This window comes from Phacochoerus africanus, chromosome 11 (genome assembly GCF_016906955.1).
Source record: "Phacochoerus africanus isolate WHEZ1 chromosome 11, ROS_Pafr_v1, whole genome shotgun sequence".
NCBI lineage: Eukaryota > Metazoa > Chordata > Mammalia > Artiodactyla > Suidae > Phacochoerus > Phacochoerus africanus.
The window spans coordinates 50,655,921-50,681,586 of NC_062554.1; the positions used below are offsets into that span (position 1 = coordinate 50,655,921).

At 39.9% G+C, this 25,666-nt stretch overlaps 1 protein-coding gene across 9 annotated transcripts in view; it reads left to right on the forward strand.

The window, feature by feature from the left end:
- VWA5A (von Willebrand factor A domain containing 5A) overlaps positions 1-17,083 on the forward strand; it is a 30,415-nt gene extending 13,332 nt beyond the window's left edge. For 3 of the 9 annotated variants that reach the window (XM_047752534.1, XM_047752536.1, XM_047752535.1), the window contains 8 exons: positions 2,863-2,977; positions 3,736-3,900; positions 4,181-4,281; positions 4,531-4,784; positions 10,133-10,453; positions 12,141-12,271; positions 15,447-15,573; positions 16,104-17,083. In XM_047752534.1, the coding sequence (XP_047608490.1) occupies positions 2,863-2,977; positions 3,736-3,900; positions 4,181-4,281; positions 4,531-4,784; positions 10,133-10,453; positions 12,141-12,271; positions 15,447-15,573; positions 16,104-16,183 (1,294 nt within the window). In that variant the 3' untranslated portion in view covers positions 16,184-17,083. Of the gene's footprint in view, positions 1-2,862; positions 2,978-3,735; positions 3,901-4,180; positions 4,282-4,530; positions 4,785-8,559; positions 8,640-10,132; positions 10,454-12,140; positions 12,272-15,446; positions 15,574-16,103 lie in introns of those variants that run through there. The other 6 variants (XM_047752537.1, XM_047752538.1, XM_047752539.1 and 3 more) reach the window with 6 other exon arrangements.
- The last annotated feature ends 8,583 nt before the right edge of the window (positions 17,084-25,666 follow it).

Sequence of the window (25,666 nt, forward strand, 5' to 3'; positions counted from 1 at the left end):
CCAAAAAAAGGAAATCTGTTAGGATATTGATTAGAATTGTATTGTCTTTAGAGATTGGTTTTGGGAAAATTTAGTACTTGTATAATTTAGTATATTAAACACTCCAATATATTTACATGATATGTCCTTTATTTTATTTAGGTCTTTCTTCATTTTTCTAAATGTGTTTTCTAATATTTTATTTAAAAAATTTAATCCAAACCAATAGAGAAATTGCAAGAATAAAACAATAGACACTTATACCTTTTATCCAGGTCCACCAGTTATCAACATTTTACCATATTTACTTCATATTTTTTTTGTCTGAAATATTCGAGAACAAGCCACAGATATCAAAACCCCTCATATACAAACAATTGTGCATTCAACTTTTTAGAACTAGGACATTAATATAAACAACCACAATAAAACTACTAAATTCAGGATATTTAATTTTGACATAATACCATTATCTAAATTCAGGCCATATTTGCCAAATTTTCTAATAATGTCCTTTATAGATTTTTGTTTGCTTTTATTCCAGGGGCAAATCTAAGAACAAGTATTTTATTTAGTTGTTATGTCTTTTTAGTCTTTTTTATTGTGGGGTAGTTTCTCAGCTTTTAATCATCTTTTGTTTTTATTTATTTATTTTTTACTTTTAGGACTGCACCTGAGGCATATGGAAGTTCCCAGCCTAGGGGATGAATCAGAGCTGCAGCTGGAGCCTGCACCACAGCCACAGTAATGCCAGATCCAAGCTACATCTGCGACCTATGCCAAAGCTTGTGGTAACACCGGATCCTTAATCCACTGAGTGTGCCAGGGATTGAACCTGCATCCTCATGGATACTAGCTGGGTTCTTAACCTGCTGAGCCACAATGGAAACTCCCATTATCTTTTGTGACATTGACATTTTAAAAGAGTACTCACTAGTTATTTTTGTAGTATTTCAATTTATCTTTGACTATTTAAATTCAAGTTTAGATTAATATTAAATATTTTTGGAAGAAATATTTCAAAAGCAACAATGGACCTGGTACAAATTTGATCACTTAGTTAAAAGTGGTGTCTGGTGGATAACTTTGAAACTTTGTAAATACCTTTTTCTCAGAAAATGTTTACTCAGTAGTTTTAGCATTTACAGATGATTATTGCTCAAATATTATTACTGTCAGTGGTTACAGAATGTTTGGAGAAATCAACTGAACCCTCTAAGCCTCAGTTTCTTCAGTCATAAATGGACATAATACTAGTACTTACAGGTTTATTTTAATGGTTAAAAGACTATACCTACATAAAGTGTTAGGGACTGTGCTTGACAAAAAATAAGTGCTATATAAATTTTTGCCATTATTGTAATTATTATCTTTCTTGTTATCATCCACTTGAAGCATTTAAGTTCTAGACATAGTTAACCATCAAGAAATAGCGCTTGGAGTTCCCGTCGTAGCGCAGTGAAAATGAATCTGACTAGGAATCATGAGGTTTCAAGTTTGATCCGTGGCCTTACTCAGTGGGTTAAGGATCTGGCATTGCTGTGAGCTGTGGTGTAGATTGCAGATGTGGCTCGGATCTGGCATTGCTGTGGATCTGGCATAGGCCAGCGGCTATAGCTCTGATTAGACCCCTAGCCTGGGAATCTCCATGTGTCGCGGGTGTGGCCCTAAAAAGACAAAAAAAAAAAAAAGAAAAGAAATAGTATTTATCTTTTGTTTTATACTCAAAACACTTAAACATATACATAAAAGCCCTTTAATTTATTTTATTTTTTTGGCCACACCTGTGACGTGCAGAAGTTCCCAGGCAGGGATCAAACCCACGCCACAGCAGCAACCCAAGTCACTGTAGTGACAACGGTGGGTCCTTAACCTGCTGTGTCACAAGGGAACTCCCATAAAAGCCCTTTATAAGCCATAAAGAACATAGGCTACAATTCAGACATCATGTTGGAAATTTGATGATAATCAAGATGCTGGCAGGCTTTGGTTTCTTGGGGACATTAACAAAGTTAGGTTACTATAATTAGAAGTCAGGCTCTTAGCCCTACTAGTTTAGAACATTAATCCTGATGCTGATGTCACTAGGCTCAGGGATGATGACTCACACTAACCCAGTTGAAAGGAGACTGATGTGTAAGCCAAAATTACAGAGTGTTAATTTACAATGAAAACTATTTTTGTCATGCCTTTAAAAAAATGCTTGTATTCGTATTATCAACATATTCTTTGCTTAAGACAGTTCTATGTGAGAATCCAAATTGTGATTAAGAAGCTATTTGGTGCACATGGACTAGGGCAGGGGGAGAACCTTCTGATTAGAGGAGTAGGAAGCACTCTTTTCCACCGTCTTAAGTCTAGCCTTGCAAGGGCAGATGTGGTTCCAGCACAATGTTAGTCAAGCACTGCTGTTTTTTCCTAATTCTTCTGCTTTCTGATTAACTCATTCTTTGGATTTATTATTAAAATAATTGGTGGGGAGATAGTCCTCTTATTTTTTTTCTGCTTCTAGAATCAGAACAATATATAATGGTTAATGCTATTATAATACTAGCATTATTATATGGCATCTTGCCATCAGACTAGTGATCAAATGCCACTTCTGCCATTTAGTCAGTGTGTGGTCTTAGACATATTTCTTAAATTCTTTTGGGCCTCTCAGTTCCTTATCTCCAAATTGAAGCATCATCCTACTTCTTAGGAACCTTGGGATGGTTTAACTACATTATTAATTTAAGGCATTTGGCCTCCTGATATGTAGAATGTGCTTAATAAATGGTAACTGCTACACTTTTGGTCAAGGAAGAAGACTTGCTTTATGTATTTTTGACTATTATGTATTAATATTTATTGTCTGTCTCTAACGTCTTTTTATAATTACAGATGTTTTTCATTTGGTATTGGAGAAGGAGCTTCCACTAGCCTAATAAAAGGCATTGCCCGGGTTTCACGGGGTACTTCAGAATTTATCATAGGCAAGGAGAGGATGCAGGCCAAGGTGAGGGGCAGGCCTTGTGGTTCAAGGTGATGATCCAGGGAGAGTGTGGAGTGGGGTGGGGGCACTACTGCAAGGGCAGAGGCAACAACTTGCCACCAGGATTCTTTTTCTTACATCCCCAAGCCTTGGGCTGTGTACTTAGTTGAAGCTACTTTTAGCCTTATGAAAAAGGAGTCCAGTATAGTTTCTGAGGAAATGACATCTGGTTCTAGAAGTTGGAAGCCTAGAGACAAGATGCTGGAAGTTAGGGCTTTGCGTTTAAGACCAGAAGCAGAGAAACTAAGAATTTTGAGTGTCATGATTGAGATTCTAGGTGTGTACTTCAGGACCTCCTTTGGTACTATATCCTATCCTCCATGCAAATGCTACAAAGAAAAGAAGGGAGAACTGTAATATGTCTAATAGGTTGGAAAAGATGGAAGACTGATATTCCATTTGATTAATATGCACAAGGGAAGGCATCTTCCACCTCTAGTTCTACTTCCAAATTCCTCTTTCCCAGATCCCTTATCTAATCCCCACTTCTCCAGGGTCTCCTTTCTAAGACATTTCCTTCCTTCCTTTAAAATTATATTATTAAATCTCTCAGCTTTGGTTTCCTCATCTGTAAAGCAAGAGTAATAATGCCTGTCTCCTGGAATAGTGTTAAGGAATAGGCATCACATGCCTTGTGTTGCATAGCACTTTTTACATGATATTCTATTAGTATTATTGTTGCCTTTCTTTTTTGTGATTATTCTGTTCTCTTCCTCCACCAGGCTCTTAGAGCCCTGAAACGTTCTCTACAACCTGTGGTAGAGGATGTTTCTTTGAGCTGTGATTTGCCTCAAGGCCTCTCTGCTAAAATGCTTTCCCCAGAACAGACTGTCATCTTCAGGGGTCAGAGATTAATCGTCTATGCGCAGTTGACTGGGACAATGCCGGTGAGTTCCCATCCTTGTTTGTTCCTCTAGTCAGAGTAGCTGTTGCCCTAAACTCTGCTCTAGACAATTGCATTAAAGCTGACAGAGCCTCATCAAAAGATTATACTTGCCAGGTGGGGCCAGCCTGCCCCCTTCTCCATCATTTCAGGTCTCTGATTTCCTGGGCTGCCTGGGTCTTAGTCAAAAAGTTTAATGTGTTGAGTTGAGGAGCTGCCCCAATTCCACCCTTTCTTTGGATGATCTCATCCTTCTATCATTTCTACCCTTCTCTAATTTGTAGTCCGCAGAGGCAACAGGAGAAGTTTGCCTCAAGTACACACTACAAGGCAAGAGTTTTGAGAATAAGGTGACATTTTCTCTACAACCCAAGTATGATGACAAGTGAGAATTCAGTTTTACTTTGCTGTTTTCTTTCTTTCTTTTTTGGTCTCTGCCATCCACTGGGGTTGGTTTCCTTCTCTTAACATTGGGCTTAATTGAGTCTCTACAGTTGCTTCTTCTTTCCAACCCATTTAAGTTTTATCCTTCCCCTTATATGGCTTTTCCCTCCCTTCCATCCCTAATTTTGATGGCCCCGAATATCTGACCCATGTGCTTATCCCTAAATCATAGGAAACTTTTTTCTTTCAGCTTCACCATTCACCGACTTGCTGCCAAGTCTTTTCTCCAGACCAAGGACATGGGCTTCAGGGAGACTTCAGCAGGTGATAAAAAAGAGGTGTTGGAAGTCAGCATTGAAAGTGGAGTCATAAGTTCCCACACAGCTTACATTGCCATCAACAAAGATCTGAACAAGCCAGTTCAGGGGCCGCTGGCTCGTCGTGACATTCCAACGCCATTTCTGTTGAGCACTACTGCAATGACACCATGGAAACGAGCATGTAGTGAGTTTTACCCCATTCAAACTGATATAAAATAAGAAAACTTGGATATCTGAGCACAAAAGAAAAAATTTGTGAGAGTTCCTAAACCCTTCCATGTCTAGGTATTCTGACTAGTGTTTAACTTTTCTTTCCTAAGGAACATGAATATATTCCATTGGAAAGAAGGTTTTTAAAAATCCAAGGGAAAAATAAGGAAAATTAAAACAGAAACAAACACGGAGAAGTCACATTGTTTAAATTTGAAACTGATTTATCCTATTGATAATTCAGTGGCTAATGATTAATGAACTACTTGGTAGTATTAGGGAATGGATGCTGATTGTTAGAGCTGTCTAAGGCATAAGCCAAGCAAGCTTGTTATAGATGTTAGGGGCTTCAGGGTTAGAATCAAATGGAGAAATTTCATGGGCAGGATTCTGCAGCTGGAGGGACATATAGGATGCTAGATCTGGAGGCAGGCTTCAAGGTCAGCCTAGATTTTTGTTTGGACCACTGAGTGGATGATGGTACCATTTATTTAAATTAAATAACAAAATAACTGGGGAAAGTTTGAGGGTGAAATGTTGAATTGTTTTCAAGCATTTTGAACTTGAGATTTCTATAGAATATCTACATAAAGATATCCTGTGGAAAGGGAGTTAGATGGATTTGATGTTCAGAAAAGAGATCAAGAATGGAGATGCATATTTGGCAATATTTAGCATCTAGGTAATAAGTCAAGTCATGAGGATGTATGTTATTCAGAGGGCAGGTATTATGTAAGACGAGAAGGGAGATGAAATGAAAACACTGAAGAATCCCCAGTATCCAGAGATGGATGGCAGAGGATGTTCCATGTGAGAATAAAAGTAAATGTAGTGGGAAGAAAATAAATGAATGCATATTCAAAACAAAAGGAAACTGTGATGTTCATATGGAATTATCATAGTATTAGATATCACAGAGAAGTCAAAGTAAAAACTGAAGAGACGCTATTGGGTTAATATCAAAGAAGCTCTTACTAATCTAATTAAAAGCAATTGTGTTGACTTAGATCAGGGTAGAATCCATATTACAAAGTGCTGAAGAGAAAATGAGAGAAGAGTGTGGCAGCATAGGAAGAGCCTGAGCTCACCTTCTTCCACACAACAAATCTGCAACTGCATATGGAGTAATTCCCTCAGAAACAGACCTGAAAACTAGACGAATAAAGCCTTCACAACAAAGGATGACAGGACAACATCAAGACAGGTAGGAAAGGCAGAGATTTAGGCTTGCCAAGGAAAAACCCACATTGAGCCATGGCAGTCCATATCAAAGAGGGATCGTAAAGGTAAAGATCATCTCCCTGAAGAGCAAGGAATTTGAGCTGCACCTCAGGCATCAGAAACCTTACATCCTCCAAAAGAGAGATAAGCCTCTACCTTTGAAAACCATTGATGAATATGTCCAGAAAAACTATAGAGCTGAAAGGAATGGAAAATACACTCTTAAAGGGCTTGTGTAAAAACTTACTTGATCTAAAAACAACACAAAAACACCAGACTGAAAAACTCACATACTGTAGGTGAAGGGGACCCACTCATTAACCCTGAAGTGTCTGCCGGAGAAAGAGTAATCGGTAGGGTTGCTCCTCCAGGACTGAGACACTGTCAAGAGCAATTTTCATGATCTCAGTCTTCCCTGATAATGACGGTGCTGGCTGGCACAATTTGGGAATTCTCCCTCTATCCTGTGAGCACCAGTGGCATGCTCCACTGAGATCCCTGCCCATCTGTGACTTGGTCAATCCTCATAGCTGGCCAATGATAGCCCTGCCCACCAGCACACTTTAGCAGCTGCAGCCCAGCTTTGCAGCTGCTCCAGGAGCCAGCCCCACCCATTAGCACACTGCAGCAGCTCTGACCCTACCACAATAGGGTGACACACACAACCCACTTAGTGGACACCCTTTGAGCACCTGGCTGTGGTGGCCAGGTGGGACTGCATTTATGAGCCCCATAGAATATCTCCTAAATAAGGTCATTTGTTCAAGACCTAATGCATAGAAAAAAACACGAATAATTAGGAAAAATGAGACAGAGTAATATGTTCCAATCTAAAGAACAAGACAAAACCTTAGAAAAAGAACTAAATGAAGTGGATATAAGCAATCTACTTGATAAAGAGCTCAAAGTAACGGAAAAAAAGATGCTCACTGAACTTGGGAGGGTGGAAGAACACAGAACTTCAACAAAGAGATAGAAAATATAAGAAAGTATCAAACAAAAGTTATAACTGAACTGAAAAATACCCTAGAGGAGTTCACTAAGGAGGAACTCAAAGAGGAGCTTATCAAGACTGAATGAATCAGGGAGGTGGAAGACAAAACAATGAAACTTACACACAGCAGCAAAATGGAAAAAAAAAAAAAGTGAAAATACCTCAAGGGACCTTTGGGACAACATCAAGCAGGATAGCATTTGCATTATAGTGGTCTCAGAAGTAGAAGAGAAGGGAATGGGCAGGACTATGATTTGGATAAATAGTGACTGAAAACATCCCTTCTTAAACTTTCTCAAGTGCACATGGAACAGTCTCTGGGATAGATCACGTGTTAAGTCACAAACAAGTCTCAGTAAATTCAAGAAGATTGAAATGATATCAAGCATCTTTTCCAACCAAAATAATGTGAAGTGAAAGTAGAAACCAGTTACAAGAAAAAAAGGGATAAAACCTCCAAATTTAACAACATGCCACTGAGCCACCAATGGGTCACTGAAGAAATCAAAGGAGAAATAAAAAATACCTAGAGACATATGAAAACAAATACATATTTTTATGTACTGAAAAATCTAAAATCTATAGGATACAGCAAAAACGGTTCTAAGAGGGAAGTTCATAGCAATACATACTCACTTCAAGAAACAAGAAAAATTCCAATAATTAACCTTACGCCTAAAAGAACTAGGAAAAAAGAGCAAAAGAAGCCCAAATTTAGTAGAAAGAAGGAAATAATAAAGATCAGAGCAGAAATAAATGAAATAGAGACTAAAAAATAAAACAATAGAAATGATCACTGAAACTAATGAGGATGTTTTTTGCAAAGATAAACAAAATTGACAAACCTTTAGCTAGACTAACCTAGAAGGAAAGAGGACTCAAATAAATATAATCAGAGAACCACAGAAATACAAAGACTCATAAGAAACCACTCTCACAGTTATACTCTAACGTACTGGGCAACCTAGAAGACATGGATAAATTCTTAGAAACATACAAACTTTCCAAAACTGAATAATGAAGAAAATATAAAACCTGAATAGACCAATTACTAGTAAGGAGTAATGAAAAAATGTCCCAACAAACAAAAGCCCTGGACCAGATGGCTTCAGTGACAATTTCTACAAAACATTCAAGATTTAACACCTATCTTTCTCAGACTCCTCCAAAACTTAAAGAGAATGGAAACCTTCCAAACACATTTTCCAAAAATCAGACATAATGGTTACTAGAGGGGAAGGGGCATGGGAGTTGGGTGAAATGGGTTGGGTCAACTGTATGGTAATGAATGGTAAGTTGACTAGTGGTGATCACTTTGGAGTGTCCACAGATGATAAACAATAATGCTGTATACCTAAAACATATATAGTAATTTTAAAAAGAATAAATAGAAGGTGGGGTATGAGGGGCAGTTTGTATAGACACTTTTTATAAATGTTACACTATAAAAGGTAAGGAACAGAGAGTGGTATCTATGGCGGACATTGTAAAGTTGAGGTGGGTTTTTCTGTGTTATATTTCTTTAATATTTCAGAACAGGAGCGATTTGAGCATGTTGTAACTGTAACAGAAAGGTGCACGTAGAGAAGGCTGACAATATTGCGGAAGAAAAAGGTAGGTTATTGAAAAAGGTGATTGAGGAAATGAGAGAGGATGAAACCTAGGGAAGCACTGGAGGGATTACCCTTTAATAGGACAAGTATTAGGACATTCTCTCAGTATTGCTGGGATGTGGAGGAAAGGTGATGGGAGTAGTTTTTTTGGTCATAGACTGAGAGGCAAATTTTTAGAGTTCTGGATGATAGTTTTTCTATCATTTTTTTGGTCTTTTTAAGGTAGAGGGTTTTTTTTTTTTTGTCTTTTTAGGGATTTTTTTCCATAATTCAAGATTAGCTAATACATATGGGAGTAGAAGTGGTAGAGAATTTGGGGAAAGAGTTTGAACTCTCCTTGTGGACAACTGAAGAATGAAATACCCAGAGAGAAATAGAGCCCTTGTCAGGGAATGTTGAGAGTCCAGTTTAGTTTTGATACTTTACCTTTTTTAGTGGCGTCAAACTACTAAGGGGAATCACAGTTTATGTGATTCATTTCAGCAGTTCTCAGCAGCTTTGGTTGATAAGAATGGAGGGGATAGTGTGTTGGCTTTTGAGGCTTGGGCTTTGTCAGATGAGAATGATGAAAAGGAAATCAGGGACATGGAACTGAAGATGTTGATGAGAGTGGACTTGAGAATTAGGCTAAATAGAGAAGAAAGAAAAGAAAGAAGGAAGTTGATATAGAAAGTGCTGGACCTGAGATTTAGGCTAAATAGAGAAGAAAGCAAAGATAGAAGGAAATTGATATATAAGAACAACAAACGGAGGAAACAAAGATTTAGAATCGGGATAGGGTTAAAGACCATGTGCAATAGGACTCTATGTTAGAAAGACAGAAAAAGGGGATACCATATTTTAAAAATAGGATTTATTTTTTCAGCTTATTCTTTACAGGTGGAACCATCTGCTTGATAACAAGATCCCAGCTTGGGAGGGAACGGTGAAATAGAAGGAAGGCTGAAGCTGTTTGATTTAAGGAAGTCAAGAGTCTTTGAATTAGTGTTGGATGGGTTATCTGCATGGGTACTGGGATCTCTTAAGGCGATTGCAGGCCTTGTAATGAAGTGGAAGCCTGTGCTCTAGCTTTCAGACACTTCTGTGAATGATGGGAAGTGACAAAGAGGTTGCAGGTTGACAACAGTGAGGATATTAAGAAGGTAATCCAGGTGAGGGTAGGGGCCTAATGATCTAGATGCAGCAACTGGGCTTGAACCTGGGAACTGGGGGTGTGGTACCTTGAGCAACTGCCATTGGAAGAAACCTCCTGTGATGAAACTAAAGATGCAGGAAGGATCACTCATGTACTGTCATGTAGTGAGGGTTCCAGAAGACACAGAGGGTGAGCGTGCGAACAGGAGGTAGGCTCATGGAAGAAGAAAACATGCCCAGTAAAGATAGTGGCTGAGCTGACAGGGATATGAGGGTTTGTGTTTCAAATTATCAGGGTCTTTGGCTACAACAGAGAACAGAGGGTGCCTCTGTCTCAATGTATGTGTTGGTGTTTTTCAGCTCGTTCAAAGGCCTCGTCCTACTACCGTCTTCCTGCATCTGAGCCCACGATGATCACTCATTACTCGAGCATGTCACACCAGCAGAATGGTCATGGTACCCGTAGGTCCCTGACTAACAAGATCCTGTTCTCTTTAGGTGAGCATGATTCAGGGACTTTTTCTCACCAGTGTTTGTTTACCACACATATAGGACTAGACAGATCCCACGCTCTTGGTCATAGACAAAAGAAGAAAGGCCTGTCTCTCAAAGAGACCTCTCCTGAGCTGGAAAGGGCTCATTCTTCCAACAAAAGGACCAACTTGGAAACTCACCATCCAGGTGAGAGGGGCCTCAGTTCTATCCTCTGGTCTTTGGGGACTAAAGCACTAATCTCCAACGCTCTGCTATCCTGTGGCTTTCTCTATCCATGAGGTAATCTGTTTGAAAAACATCAGAGGGTGAGATTTATCCAGTTTCTACATTTGCCATAATCAGCCCAGCTTGATTAGCCTACAGTATAGACCCTGAAACTTACCCAGTGGAGTCTGGGTTGAGCCCTCGTTAAACAAACCGCTTTTGCCATCCCAGCTCATATCCCTTCAGTCTGGGGCCTTCTCTTACAGAACTTGCTGTGTTCAGGCTACCTGCTACACTGGTCATCCTGTTACAGGTTGAGTTCACAGATAAATCTTCTTGATGCTGTCTGGCGACTGCAACCAAAGGGTGTTCCTTGGTCACTGCCTTATGTCCCAAGCAGCTACACTTCTCATGTACATGGCAAATGGAGTCTAAGTACGTGTCACCATGGGGGGGGGGCTTCTACTAACATAGGCTTAAAGGCAGAGTCTTTCTAGTCTCTAGTGGTTGTGGCAAGAGTCTGTGCTGTACATTTATTTCATTGTTTAAACATCTTCCTTTCCACCTCCTCTCAACTTATTCTCATTAGGCTAATTAAAGGGAGGGCTTCAGGGTCTAAGGTGGATTCAGATCTCTGTGCTTCCAAATGCTGTGGGGTTTTAGGAAAATTAATTCACTTCTCAGAGTCAGCTCCTTCCATTGTCAGGAGAACTTTCTCAGTGTTATCCCCAGAGTAGTTTCTCAGTTTGCATTGGTTTTCTATGTTCTCCTAACATCTCAGTAACTTAGATAACCCTTCATTGAACTTTCTCTTTCATGAATCCTCTTTCTGAAGTAGAAAGAAAAATTACAGCATAATGCTGGTGGTTTTTATGAATTAATTAGCAACTAATATCTGTAAGGAGACAGTTCCAGGGACTTTACATTCTCTCTCATGTGTGAGGCACTCATCTATTTATCTCCAATTTAAAGAGAAGGCCAAGATGCCCATTAGTTAAAGAACTACTACATTTTGAGTGTTAACAGAGCAGAGAATCAATCAAACTAAGACTTGAAATTCAGAGCCTTAGATTTTTTTTCCCATTAAATTGTTTTTTGAGTTACAGTTTTTCTTGCCAATTAATTTCTAAGATGTTCTAAGTACATCATCTTATCTGATAGCCAGATGTGAGGTACTGTCTATGAAAATTGTGTGGTCTTTAAGCAATTTTCATGCCACCAGGACTGGATGCTAGACTACTCTTTGAGGTAGACTGTTGAGAGCTTCCTTTATAGCTGCTTCTTTTGAAAGTTTTGATAATTAAAATCTAAGCTTTATTTGCCTAGAATTTTTTAATATACCCAAAGTTTTAAGGCACATTTAAAACAAGACTGGATGAGAGTTTAAATAGTACCACCATAGGGGTCTTTGGTTCCCCATATCTCTCCTTTATGGCTGCATTTTTAGGGGCAGCTTCGCTAAAGTCAGAACATTACCTCAGTGGTCTACTTGTTACAGAGAAAGTGTGTGTATCCTGGAGGAAGGAATGAAATGGGGGTCTTGGTGGGATCTTGTCAGTGCTGAGCCCTTGCTCCGTCCCACCTCTGAATTCAGACCTGTCTCTCTCAGGTATGTGAAGGGGCCAGAAGCTCCATAATTTATCTATCCTCTCTTTTTTCCTTCCCAAAGTCTTTGGAGAAAATTATCTTGTGCAGCTGATTTCCCTCCAAAAGGCAGATGGTTCCTGGGATCTGTGTGAAGGTCTGGCCATCGTCCTGGGCATGAAGTTACAAGACATACGGGATGCATTCACTATCAAGGTGAGATTTAGAGAAGAAAAAAAGGAGTATATTTTTGAAGGGTTGGGGGGTCACTAACGAGAATTGGGGTGAATCATGACTCACCTGAGGAAGGAGAATACAGGAGGCCATAGACTAAATTAATTTCTAATAAATAGAGGTTGAATATTTTCCTGGCTATGTTAGAGCAGAAAGAACAAGGAATTGATGGTCTGGCTAGAAGGAGTTGATGGTTTAGAGTTGAAGAATGACAAAGGGAAAATAAAAAGCCTCTTCTACTTTTAACTACATTCCCTGACAATCATCTTAGTTATCATTACTAATATTTATTACTTTGTGCCAGGCTGTGTGCTATGCACTTAACATCCATGATCTTATTTTTTCAACACAGCAATTAAATAGGGTAAACCCTACACAAGTTGCTGTTAATAGATGAAGAAACTAAAGCCCAGGAGTTCCCGTCGTGGTGCAGTGGTTAACAAATCCAACTAGGAACCATGAGGTTGCGGCTTCGGTCCCTGCCCTTGCTCAGTGGGTTAACGATCCGGCGTTGCCGTGAGCTGTGGTGTAGGTTGCAGACGCGGCTTGGATCCCGCGTTGCTGTGGCTCTGGCGTCGGCCGGTGGCTACAGCTCCGATTGGACCCCTAGCCTGGGAACCTCCATGTGCCGCAGGAGTGGCCCAAGAAATAGCAAAAAAAAAAAAAGACAAAAAAAGAAAGAAACTAAAGCCCAGAGAAGTATGTTAATGTCTCTGAGTTACTCACCTAGTCAGCGGCCAAGCTAGTTTCAATTTAGGATTATCTGTCTTCAGAACCCACATTCCTCCTGCTCATTATGTTAAAGAGAGTGATTCAGAAATAAACAAAATTTCACCAAAGTCAGGATAGGTAAAGTATTAATAGGGACAACCTTATTATTTCAAATGTGTTTAAGTATGCTGATGAGGACAAAGTACATTCCAGAATTTCAAGGTAATTTACTAAATCTTTGAATTGAGAGATTATTAAATGAGACAAATGCCAGAAGCCTGAAGGGCAAGTGTCATTCTGAATTTTCAAAATGTGGAAGATGATTAAATAAACTTCAGATATTCTACAACTGTATCATCCAATGAAGACCTACTAGTCACATACAGATATTGAGTACTTGAAATGTGACAAATGCAAATGAGGAATTAAATTTTTTTACTGAACTGAGATGTGCGATAGTTGTGAAATACAAACTGATTTCAAAGACCTAACAATAATTATTATCAATAATTATGTTTATACTGATTACATGCTAAAATAATATTTTGAATGTATTAGGTGAAATACAACATATTAGTAAAATCATTGTACCTCTTTATTTTTACATTTTAAGACATGGCTGCTAGGGTATTTGTATATGTATCTAGCATTATATTTATATTGAAAAATATTATTCTAGAACACATAATTAAAAGGATAATTTATAAATAGAAAATATATGAGGATTATGAAGTTTCAGCTCAGTTTCATTGAGAATAAGACATGTCAGACTAACATTCTCTTCCTTGACATGGCAACTGGGCCAATAAATCAAGAAAATTCCTTCAATAAGGAATTTGAATTTTTTAATGGTGAGTTTATGGACTGAGTACAGACTAGATGAAAACCCATAATATTGAATAATAAATTTTTCAAACTTGAAACTGACTTTTTTTCTTTTTTTTTTTTAGGGCCACACCTACAGCATGTGGAAGTTCCCAGGCTAGGGGTCAAGTTGGAGCTGCCCCTGCCAGGCTAAAGCCTATGCCACAGTAACGCAGGATCTGAGCCACGTCTGCAACCTACACCACAGCTCATGGCAATGCTGGATCCTTAACCCACTGTGTGAGGCCAGGGATCGAACCTGCATCCTCATGGATACTAGTTGGGTTTGTTACTGCTGAACCACAATAGGAGCTTCCTTGAAGCTAACTTTTTTTTTCTTTTTCTTTTTCTTTTTAGGGCTGTACCCGTGACATATGGAGGTTCCCAGGCTAGGGGTCTAACTGGAGCTATAGCTGCCAGCCACAGCCATAGCCACAGCAACGCCAGAAGCTGATTTTAAACTCACCAGCCTCTGAATTCCCTGAAGGTCCATATTCTCAATGAAGTTGGAGATTGATGCTGTTTATATACAACAAAACTGGGAGAACAGCGTTTTAGACAAGAAAGTAAGGATCCCCAAATAAATTGCTTCTAAATCTCCAAAAACACAAGTGGAGAACAGAAGCAAAATAACTTAAGGGCAGTCATTTATAAAAGCTTAGATGATGACAAACTTAATGTGAATCAGCATGTTTGAAGTGGTGGAGGGCAGCAGGGTTGTCAGAAAAGCTATATGTGGAGAATTGGGGGGTTGTAGTCATAGAATTTTAGAAGTACCAGTGCTTTTACCTCCATTTAAGGTGATCTATTTTAAACATCACTGTGAGGGTTTCTAGGCTAGGAGAACAAGCATGGGGTTTCCTACTGCTTTGGACATGTGCATTTCCCTTATGGACAAACTAAGGGGACTGAGAATTTTGGTCTGAAACGAGACTACTCAGAGCAGATGTGACAGCTATTTCCAAATTTTCCAAGTCAGGATATAAAAGAGGAATTTTCCTTGATCTGTTGTCTTGAAAAACTGAATTTAGGAGCTGTGGGTAAAAACTCATGAGAGGCTTTTTTCCTGTTCTGTGGCTGAGACTTTCTACTGAACAATATGAACAGTATGACTAACTCAAGTCAACATGGCCTCCAGTCCCAGCTCTGTCATTTGCTAGAAGGCTGACTTTGGGCAAATCACTTCGCTTTTATACAAATCAGTTTTCTCTCTAAAAAATAAAGTTATTGATAATTCCTCATTTGGGAATTTTGTTTTGGTGAGGGTTCAAATAAAAATACATGAAGATACTTTAGAAAATATAAAGCAACTACGCATGTTTCTCATATCACTGCTGGATGATATATAATGGGGTGTTTTACGAATTTCAAGCACTGTCCCAGTGGTTTCACTAGATTTAAAACTTAGAATCTTTCTATCCCTAAGGTCCAGGGCCTGGTAGATGAGGTAAAGAAAGACCAGGTAATAACATTTGGTAACTTTTTGGGACATATAAGTGAAGAAGGAATGGAGTTTTTACATGCCCTGGAGGGGCTTCCTGCCAGCCTGGGGACTTCAGAGACGTCTCTGTCTGTTGTACAGAATGCTGATTTAACAAGCTGGGCCACAGCCCTGGCGGTGCTCTGGCTGCATGCCAATGGTCAGGACTTGAAGTGTGAGTGGGAGCTTCTGGAAAGGAAGGCGGTGGCCTGGATTCACAACCATGCAGGTAGGAACACAATCCTAAGAACCCATCTCCTTCCGTCCTGAGGAAGCTAGCCATCGTCCCAGGTACTGAGCCCCCAGGCCTGATAGAAGGTTGCCAAGGGAGGGTCCCTGTAATCCCCTCCCCTGACCATCCTGGTTCAGACCTTTCCTGGTCTCTAGGGTAGTTCCTTCCTTGGATGAGGGTGCCACCTGAAATTGGGGGGCTGGAGGAGGTAAGGAGGGAATGGGACATGTGAACTGGGAAGGACATGAGGTGGCATTTATTCTCATTGTTTCAGTATTATGTATACTCTAGGATGGGACTTGGAGCCTTTACTCCTTGGATGTTTATTATCTCACTGCTACTGAATATTTCTGGAGATGGAAAAGATGAAAGGGAATCTGGGAAGTAGGGAAAGAAAAGTCAGGGGTATTAAAGAAAGATAAGCAGGGTTCAGGAGAGATGATCTGGGGTTTGGAGGAGACTGGGAGAAGAGCATGGCCTGTCCTTGCTGTCCCTCAGCCTTAATTCTTATTTTCTCCTCCTAACAGGCTCTGTCAGGCACTTGCTTGTGAAAAATGCAATCGCTTTCCTAAAATCACCCGTGGATCCTTCCGTCTTTGCCCTCTGAAGATACCATCCAGAAAAACAAGTGCCTCTTCTATGCTACCGCCTTTTCCTCTGCCCTCTCTCGTGCTGTGATGTATTTTTGTATTTTACTTCTTGTCCTAAAAGTAGTGGATATCCACCCCACCTTGCCTCTCTATTCTGGGTTCCCTTTGGAACCTGTTCCCATTCTTGGAGGACTTCAAAGCATTCATAGGCAATAATGTTCCTCATAGGTTTTCCTAGAGAGACAACATGAACAATGGGTGACATGGACTCTAGACTAAAGGCTGCAGGTTGATGTTCAGGGAGTGCCTGATTAGAGAATTCTCTGTATTTTATTTGTTGATTGTTTTTATATACTTCTCAGGATTAGGCTTTTAAGATATATAGTTTTCTATTTTTAGATAGGAGGAAGAGTTGGAGGGGAGGTAGAAAGCCAACATTGGGCTGAATATATATAACCTTAAGATCACAAAGAGATGGACTCAAGAAGCCCATGGTGAGAGTTGGCACTACTGGGGACCTCTTGACTGATTCTGCTTGGGCTTTGCTGGCCTATATTCCATGCCTTTCAACCTACTGCCTAAGGGACTTGGGTTGGGTTTACCTGACAAAGACATGTTTTCCCTTAATCATTACACAATTCAGTAAGAGGGCAATAATGGAATCCTTAGTACTAACCTGAACCCACGAGGCTTCTAAGTCAGGATGTGACCTAGTATAATAAAGGAAAAAGCAAGTTTGAAAGGCAATTTTGCCTGAGACCTAAACCTAGACCAGTCACCCCATAAGGAAGAAAGGAGCTCCCAATGCTTCTGACTTATGTCCTATATACCCTATCCTAGTGAAAATGACCCTATTTGATGTGTTGTCTCCTAAAATACCATTATATCAATATTAAAACAGCTATCTCTATACTGAACTTTGTTGTATATGGTCTTTTATAGATTTACTCATTGAACCTGTATTGCTTTTATTATCCATGTTTTTCCCATCCAACTTTTCTGACGCCTTCACTGTTCATGCTGTGTCCTGTCCTCATATCTTCTATAGTAGGCTGATTTCCTGTCTTATATGAGGCAAGTAAAGGGCAGTGGCCAGAAAACCACTATTGGAACCCTGACCATATGTTTAAATAGTTATGTGATGAAGCACAAATTATTTAACCCTCAGGAGATTAGAATTCCAATCTATATAAAACTAAGGGATTAAACTAGAACTCTGTTATCACTTTTATCTTGAAGACTCAAGAATTCTGAGCAGGACCTTCATATCTGTACATAAGGTAGAGGATGGCCTAGAGCTGAGTTTGTTAAGCTGCTACATGAACTGAAATGAGGAAGATTTGCCAGATTTGCACAGTGGCAACTGACCACCCAAGACTTTCTTCTAAGTTCACTTAGAGCTAAGTATGACCTATGGAATAGGGTTGTGGCATCACCTGGAAGCTTGAGAAATGCAGAATTTTAGATAATTCTAAGGACTACTGTATAAAGTCTATATCTTAACAAGGTCTCTGGGGGATTCATGAAACATTAAAGTTTGACCCTAAACAAAACAAAAAGACAACCCACAGAATGGGAGAAAATCTTTGCAAATGAATCAATTGACAAGGGATTAAATCTCCAAAATTTATAAACATCTTCTGCAGCTCCATACCAAAAAAACAAAAAGCCCCATCAAAAAATGGGCAGAAGATCTAAACAGTTCTCCAAAGAAGACATACAGATGGCCAAAAGCCATATGAAAAGATGTTCAACATCACTCAGTATTAGAGAAATGCAAATCAAAACCTCGATGAGGTACCACCTTACACCAACCAGCATGGCCACCATCAAAAAGTCTACAAACAATAAGTGCTAGAGAGGGTGTGGAGAAAAAGGAACCCTATTACACTGTTGGTGGGATTGTAAATTGGTGCAACCACTGTGGAAAACAGTATAGAGATTCCTCAGTAAACTAAAAATAGAACTACCATTTGATCCAGCAATCACATTCCCGGGCATCCATCCAGAGAAAACCATGACTCGCAAAGACACATGTACTCCGATGTTCATTGCAGCACTCTTTTCAATAGCCAAGACATGGGAACAACCTAAATGTCCATTGACAGAGGAATGGATCAAGAAGATGTGGTACATATACACAATGGAATATTACTCAGCCATTAAAATGAATGAAATACCAGCACTTTTAGCAACATGGATGGACCTAGAAATTATCATGCTAAGTGAAGTCAGCCATACAATGAGACACCAATATCAAATGCTGTCACTGACATGTGGAATCTTACAAAAGGACAGACTGAACTTCTTTGCAGAGCAGATGCTGACTCACAGACATTGAAAAACTTCTGGTCTCCAGAGGAGACAGTTTGGGAGGTGGGGGGATGTGCTTGGGTTGTGGGATGGAAATCCTGTGAAACTGGATTGTTATGATCATTATACAACTACAAATGTGATAAATTCATTTGAGTAATAAAAATTAAATAAACATTAAAGTTCGAGAAATGAGGGCTTAGTCTTTTCATATAATAGGGTGTATCCAAGTTTGCCATCTAGATAGACTCTAACGATGTAATGACAGAAGAGACAGCTTCCTAAGGACCATAACACTTGTGGAATGAGAGTCTGCCCATAAAATAATGGCCTTTTGCATTTATCATGCAGAATATTTATTATTATATTTGTTCTTCTCCCCTTTTCTCACCCCCAAATTCCACACTTAGAAACTTACTAAGCAAAAAATAAAGAATAGCCTTAATTTTGTCTTCTTTAAAATACAGAATCAACTAGTTTTAAAGTAGCTTGGTTTTATTTTTTTTCATTTGAATTCTCATGCTATAAAATGTTGTACTAACTGTAAATTCCTTAAATCTACAACAAATTCTGTCTTCATAATCAACAAGGATATTTTGGCACATGTACTAAAGCCGACTACCAAGGCTGGTGCTTCATGTTTTAAGAAAATGTAAAGCACCATCTGTACTTTCAGGAACTGATGATCTGGGCAGGAAGCCCAGGAGAGAAGCTGCTCCTATTTCTCATCGGTTGGCCTCACTCTACAGTTGTTTCCTGGATGCTGCCCACTTGGCCACAAGAAGGAAGGCAGATAGCATTGCCTTGGGATTCTTGCAGGCAGACAGAGCCCAGTGCTTCCAGTGCAGGACACTCTATTCTCTGTAGACTTAGTGAAACCCATTGCTTATTTCCCCCCAATTCCAATATAGTCATCCTGGGGATTAAATAGCTTTGCTCTTTCTCTCCCAACTCAGTCATTGCTTCCTTAAAAGCAGTCCATCTGCTTGAAGTATGTGATTGACAAGAAAAACAAGAAAAACCCCATGAAATGAGCTAACTCCATGTATCGCTTTTCCTTTCAGTTCTATCAGTTTTTACCTCACATATTTTGATGTTCTTGAGTTAGGTACATACATGTTTAGGGTTAAATATTCTTGGATATTTGGTTATATATTCTTTGATACTGGACCCTTTTATCATTAGGTAATAACTTTATCCCTGATCATTTTCCTTTTTCTGAAATATGCTTTGTCTAAAATAGTTACTCCAGCTTTCTTTTGCTTAGTGTTAGCATGCTCTATCTATCATCTACCTACCTGCCTATCTATATTATATATCTTTATTCTTTTAACTTAAGTCTTTATAATTAAATAGGATTTCCTGTAGACTACATATACTTGGGTGCTGTGTCTTTAGCTACTTTCACCATCTTTAAAGGTAATCATTGATATAATTGGCCTATTTATGGTTTTTTTTATATTTTTAAAATTTCCCTTATATTTTGCTTTCATTGGTTTTAATTAAGCATTTTATGTGATTTCATTCTATCTCTACTCATCAATTTTATATATATGTCAAATATGAAATATCTCACTTTATGTAGTTCAGGTACCTTTAACAGAGTTTTCCTAATTCTTCTATCCCATCCATTGTGGCATTGCTGTTATTCATTTCTCTCATCCATATATTATAATTATTCAATGCTTTATTATTATTACTGTAAAAAGTTATCTCTTAGATTAGTCAAAAAGGAGGCAGATCAAGATGGCGGAGAAGTAAGATGTCTCGCTCACCTTCTCCCACAGAAAAACACATCCACATGTAAAACAACTCACACAGAACATCTAGGGAATGCTGGCAGAAGAACTTAAGCCTCCAAAGAGGGCAAGAAACTCTTGACATAACTGAGTAGAACAAAAGAAAAAGAGAGAGAAAAGGAATCAGGACAGGACTAGCATTCCTGAGAGGGAGCTGTGAAGGAGAAAAGGAACCCACATCCTGGGAAGCCACCTAACTGATGGGGAGATCAGCCAAGATGGAGGGACCTCAAAGTTGCCGAGAAAAGCAGAGCAGCTGGACCGAGGAGGGAAAAGTAGAGTGAGAGCTGCACAGATCATCTGAACCACCGGCTCTGTCACCACAGCCTGAGACACTCTGGTGGGGACTGGGTGCTGAGACTTAGGCTCTGGAGGTCAGTCCTTGGGAGAGGACCGGGGTTGGTTGTGTGGGAATAGCCTGAGAGGCTAAGGGGCTTGTGCCATGGGCAGGGGAGTGGTGTACTATGGCCTGGGGAGTGGAACACCACGGCAGAGGGAACCTGGGAGAAGGTCTGGGCCTGCAGGAGAATCAAGGCGCCATTGTTGGGGAGGGTAAGAGGGGGAAGGGCAGACCACCGTAGGAATCTCCCTGCACACACACATGCAGGCTCTCAGAGGGTTGAGTAACTCTGGCACAGGCTATGGGTGGCAAGAAGACACTTGCTCAGGCTACGGGAGACTGGTCACTTCTTGTGCAGGCTGCAGGAGGCTGGGCACCTCTTGTGTGGGTTGGTGGCAGCACAGGGCTAAGTGCGATGTGGTGCCCCTTGCGTGATCTACAGGTGGCAGGGACAGTCTGCGACAGTCTTCTCAGAAGCTGGAGGGAGGCGTGGCCTGCCACCACTGGAGGCCTGTGAGTGGCCCCACCTGCAGCCCCAGCCACCTCAGGGGTTGGCCAAAAAAAAAAAAAAGAGGGCACTGCAACCAAGTACCACATGTTGTTGCTCTCATGCTCCTGGGAACATACCCGCCCTGCAGCTGCCACTGCCAAATGCTCTGGGTGGCACTCAGATGCTTGATCACTGTCCCTTCCCAAGACCCTAAAACAAGGAGAAGTTGGTGCAGCACCTCCTGCATGGGTTAAGTGGGACGGGGTGCTTCCTGCATGGTCTGCAGGTAGCAGGGGCAAACCACTGCAGTTAAAACTGACTCCAGAGGTAGGCATGGCCCACTGCCACAGGGAATCCCTGAACGAGAACCACTTGCATCCCCAACCACCTCAAAGAGCACCACAGAGGAGGACATTGTGACAGAACACCACCTGTCGTTGCTCTTGCTCTCCTGGGAGCACACCCACCCAGCTGCTGCAGTGCCCAGATGCTTGATCACTGTCCCTTCCCAGGAACCTACAAATAGGAGCAGCTGGTACAGCACCTTCTGTGGGGGCTAAGCGGGACAAGGTATTTCTTTCATGGTCTACAGGTGGCAGGGGCAAATCACCACAGTTATCACTGACTCCAGAGGTGGGCATGGCCTGCCACCACTAGGGGTCCATGAACAGGCACCACCTGCAGCCCCCATTACCTCAAGGGCACCACAGAGGAGGGCATCATGACCGAACACCACCCACTGTTGCTCTTGAACCCCTGGAGGCACACCAGCCCAGTGGCTGTCACTGCCAAATGCTCTGGGCAGTGCCCACACGCTTGATCTTGGACACTTCCCAGGATCCTGCAACTAGGAGCAGACTGTGTAGCACCTCCTGTGTGGGTTAAGTGAGACTGGGTGCTGCTGTCATGATCTTCAGGTGGCAGGGGCAAATCACCAGTTATCACTGACTCCAGAGATGGACATGGCCCACTACCACTAGGGGTCCCTGAACAGGCACCACTTGCGGCTCCAATCACCTCAGAGAACGGCACTGCAATCTCACATTACCTGCTATTGCTCTTATTTCTCTGGGAATTCACACACCCTGCTGCTGCTACTGCCAGATGCTCTGGGCACCTTGTCAATCTGCATAAGGCTCATTACCACTTCCCAGGGCCCTGCAACTAGAAGTAGCCAGTGGTACCTTCCCGCAGGTCTTTGCTGCTGTTAAGAGCCCAGGAACCAGGCACTGACTACTAGCCCTACCCACTGTCTCCTTCTCCCCAGAAACACACTCAGAACCCTGGGGATAACAGCCTGCTCACACCAAAGAAAGATACAGCAAATATTCAAATGCCCACACCAAAAATAAATAGTAATCTCCCCACAAAATGCAAAGGGGTGCTCTTGCATAGAAGTAGCCCCCCCAAGACTACAGTTTGGCTTCCCTAAACTCACAGAAAAAGAAAAGCATAAGCAAATGAAGAAGCTCAGAAACCATCCCTAGTTAAAGCAACAGGAGAATTCACCTGAAGTAGCAAACAATGAAACAGACCTCTGCAATCTGATAGACATTGAGTTCAAAAGGGAGACAGTGAAAATACTGAAGGAATTAAGGCTGAATATCAATGAATTAAGAGTGGAGATAAAAAGTGATGCAGATTCCTTTACAAAGGAACTAGAAAATAGAAGGAAGAATATAGAAAAATTAGAAAATGTATTTGCAAAGATGCAAACTGAGTTAGAGGCAATAGAGACCAGAATGAGTAATGCAGATGAATGAATTAGTGATGCGGAAGATAGAATAATGGAAATCACCCAAACAGGACAGCAGACAGAAAACCAAATTAAAAGAAAACATGAAAGCAATATAAGAGATCTATAGATAATATAAAGCAGGACAATCTATGCATAATAGGAATTCCAGAAGGAGAAAAAAAAAAACAAAAGGGGATTGAAAATATATTTGAAGAAATTATGGCTGAAAACTTTCCAAATCTAAAGGGTACTTATATCAAGATACAGGAAGCACAGAGGGCCCCAAGCAAGTTGAACCCAAACAGACCCAAACCAAGACATTTTATAATAAAAATGGCAAAAGTTAAAGATAAAGAGAGGATTCTAAAGGCAGAAAGAGAAAAGCAAAGCATTAATTATAAGGGAACCCCAATAATGCTATCAGCTGATTTCTCTACAGAAACACTACAGGCCAGAAGGGAGTGGCAAGATATATTTAAAATGCTGAAAGGAAAAAATATGCAACCTAGAACACTCTATCCAGCAAGAATATCATTTAAAATAGAAGGGGAAATAAAGAATTTATCCAACAAACAAAAGCTGAAAGAGTACAGCAATACAAAACCCATTCTAAAAGAAATACTGAAAGTGCTTCTCTAAAGAGAAAAAAAAGGAAAGAAAAACTAGGATGGAGGAAACCACAATTGGAAAGCAGTCACTTAAATAAGCCAGCATATAGATCCAAACATGAAGATGTTAAAAAAAGAAAAAACAAAAAAAGACATCAAAATCATACAATATGGGCAAGGGAAGTAAAAAAAAAATAGATTCTTTTTTTATTTTAATGATGTGTTTGAGCCTATATGATTATCAGGCTAAAGTAAGCAGATATAGGAAGGGGTTAACATACTTAAAAAACAGGGTAACCACAAATCAAAACCAAACATTATATTCACAAAAACTGAAAAGTACTCAAGCATAAAATAAATGGAAACCATCCAACCAAAAAAAGAAAAGAAGAGAAACATAGAGTCAACTGGAAAACAAGGTTTAAAATGGCAATAAATACACATCTATCAATAATTACCTTAAATGTCAATGGACTGAATGCTCCAATCAAAAGACACGGAGTGGCAGACCAGATAAAAAAGCAAAAACCTTCAATCTGCTGCCTACAAGAAACTCACCTTAAGGAAAAGGACACATACAGATTGAAAGTGAGGGGATGGGAAAAGATATTTCATGCCAATGGACAAGACAGAAAAGTATCAGACAAAATAGACTTTAAAATGAAGGCTATCAAGAAAGACAAAGAAGGACACTATTTAACAGATAAAGGATCCATTCAAGAAGAGGATATTACAATCATCAATACATATATATCCCTAATATAAGAGCACCTAGATACCTGCAGCAAATACTGACAGACATAAAGGGAGACATTGATGGGAATACAATTATAGTAGGAGACTTTAATTCCCCACTCACATCAATGAACAAATCCTCTAGACAGAAGAACAATAAAGCAACAGATATCCTAAAGGAAACAATAGAAAAATTAGAAGTAATTGACATTTTCAGGACATTACATCCAAAAAAATCAGAATATACATTCTTCTCAAGTGCACATGGACCATTCTCAAGCATCGATCACATACTGGGGCACAAAGCTAACCTTAACAAATTTAAGGGTGTAGAAATTATGTCAGGTATCTTCTCTGACCACAATGGCATGAAACTAGAAATAAACCACAGGGAAAGAAATGAGAAAAAACTTACTACCTGGAGACTAAACAACATGCTACTAAAAACCCAATTGTTCAATGAGGAAATCAAGAAGGAAATTAAAAAATACCTCGAGACAAATTATAATGAAGACACAACCACTCCAAATCTCTGGGATGCTGCAAAAGCAGTGCTCAGAGGGAAATTCATAGCAATACAGGCCTTCCTCAAAAAAGAAGAATACTGACAACTTAAACCATGACCTAAATGAATTAGAAAAACAAGAAAAACCTAAAGTCAGCAGAAGGAAGGAAATCATAAAGATCAAAGAGAAAATCAATAAAATAGAGATTCAAGAAACAATAGAAAAAAAATCAATAAAACCAAGAGCTGGTTGTCTGAAGGGGTAGACAAAGTTGACAAACCTCTGGCTAGACCCACCAAAAAGAGAGAAAAAAACCAAATAAACAAAATAAGAAATGAAAAAGGAGAAGTCACAATGGATACTATAGAAATACATAAAACCATGAAAGAATACTACCAACAATTATATGCCAACAAACTTGATAACCTAGAAGAAATGGACAACTTTCTAGAGACTTACAGCCTACCAAAACCGAATCAAGAAGAAATAGATCAACTGAGCAGACTGATCACCAGAAATGAAACTGAATATGTTATAAAAACATTACCTACAAATAAAAGTCCAGGACTAGATGGCCTCACATGCAAATTCTACCAAACATTCAAAGAGGAACTTATACCCATCCTCCTTAAACTTTTCCAAAAGGTTGAAGAAGAAGGAACACTCCCAAAGACATTCTGTGATGCCATCATCACCCTAATACCAAAACCAGACAAAGATACCACCAAAAAAGAAAACTATAGGCCAATATCTTTGATAAATATGGACACAAAAATTCTCAACAAATTTTAGCCACCCAAATCCAACAACATATAAAAAAGACTGTACACCACGACCAGGTGGGATTCATCCCAGGTTCACAAGGATGGTTCAACACACACAAACCAATCAACATCATACACCACATTAACAAAAGAAAAGTAAAAAACCACATTATCATCTCAACAGATGCAGAAAAAGCATTTGACAAA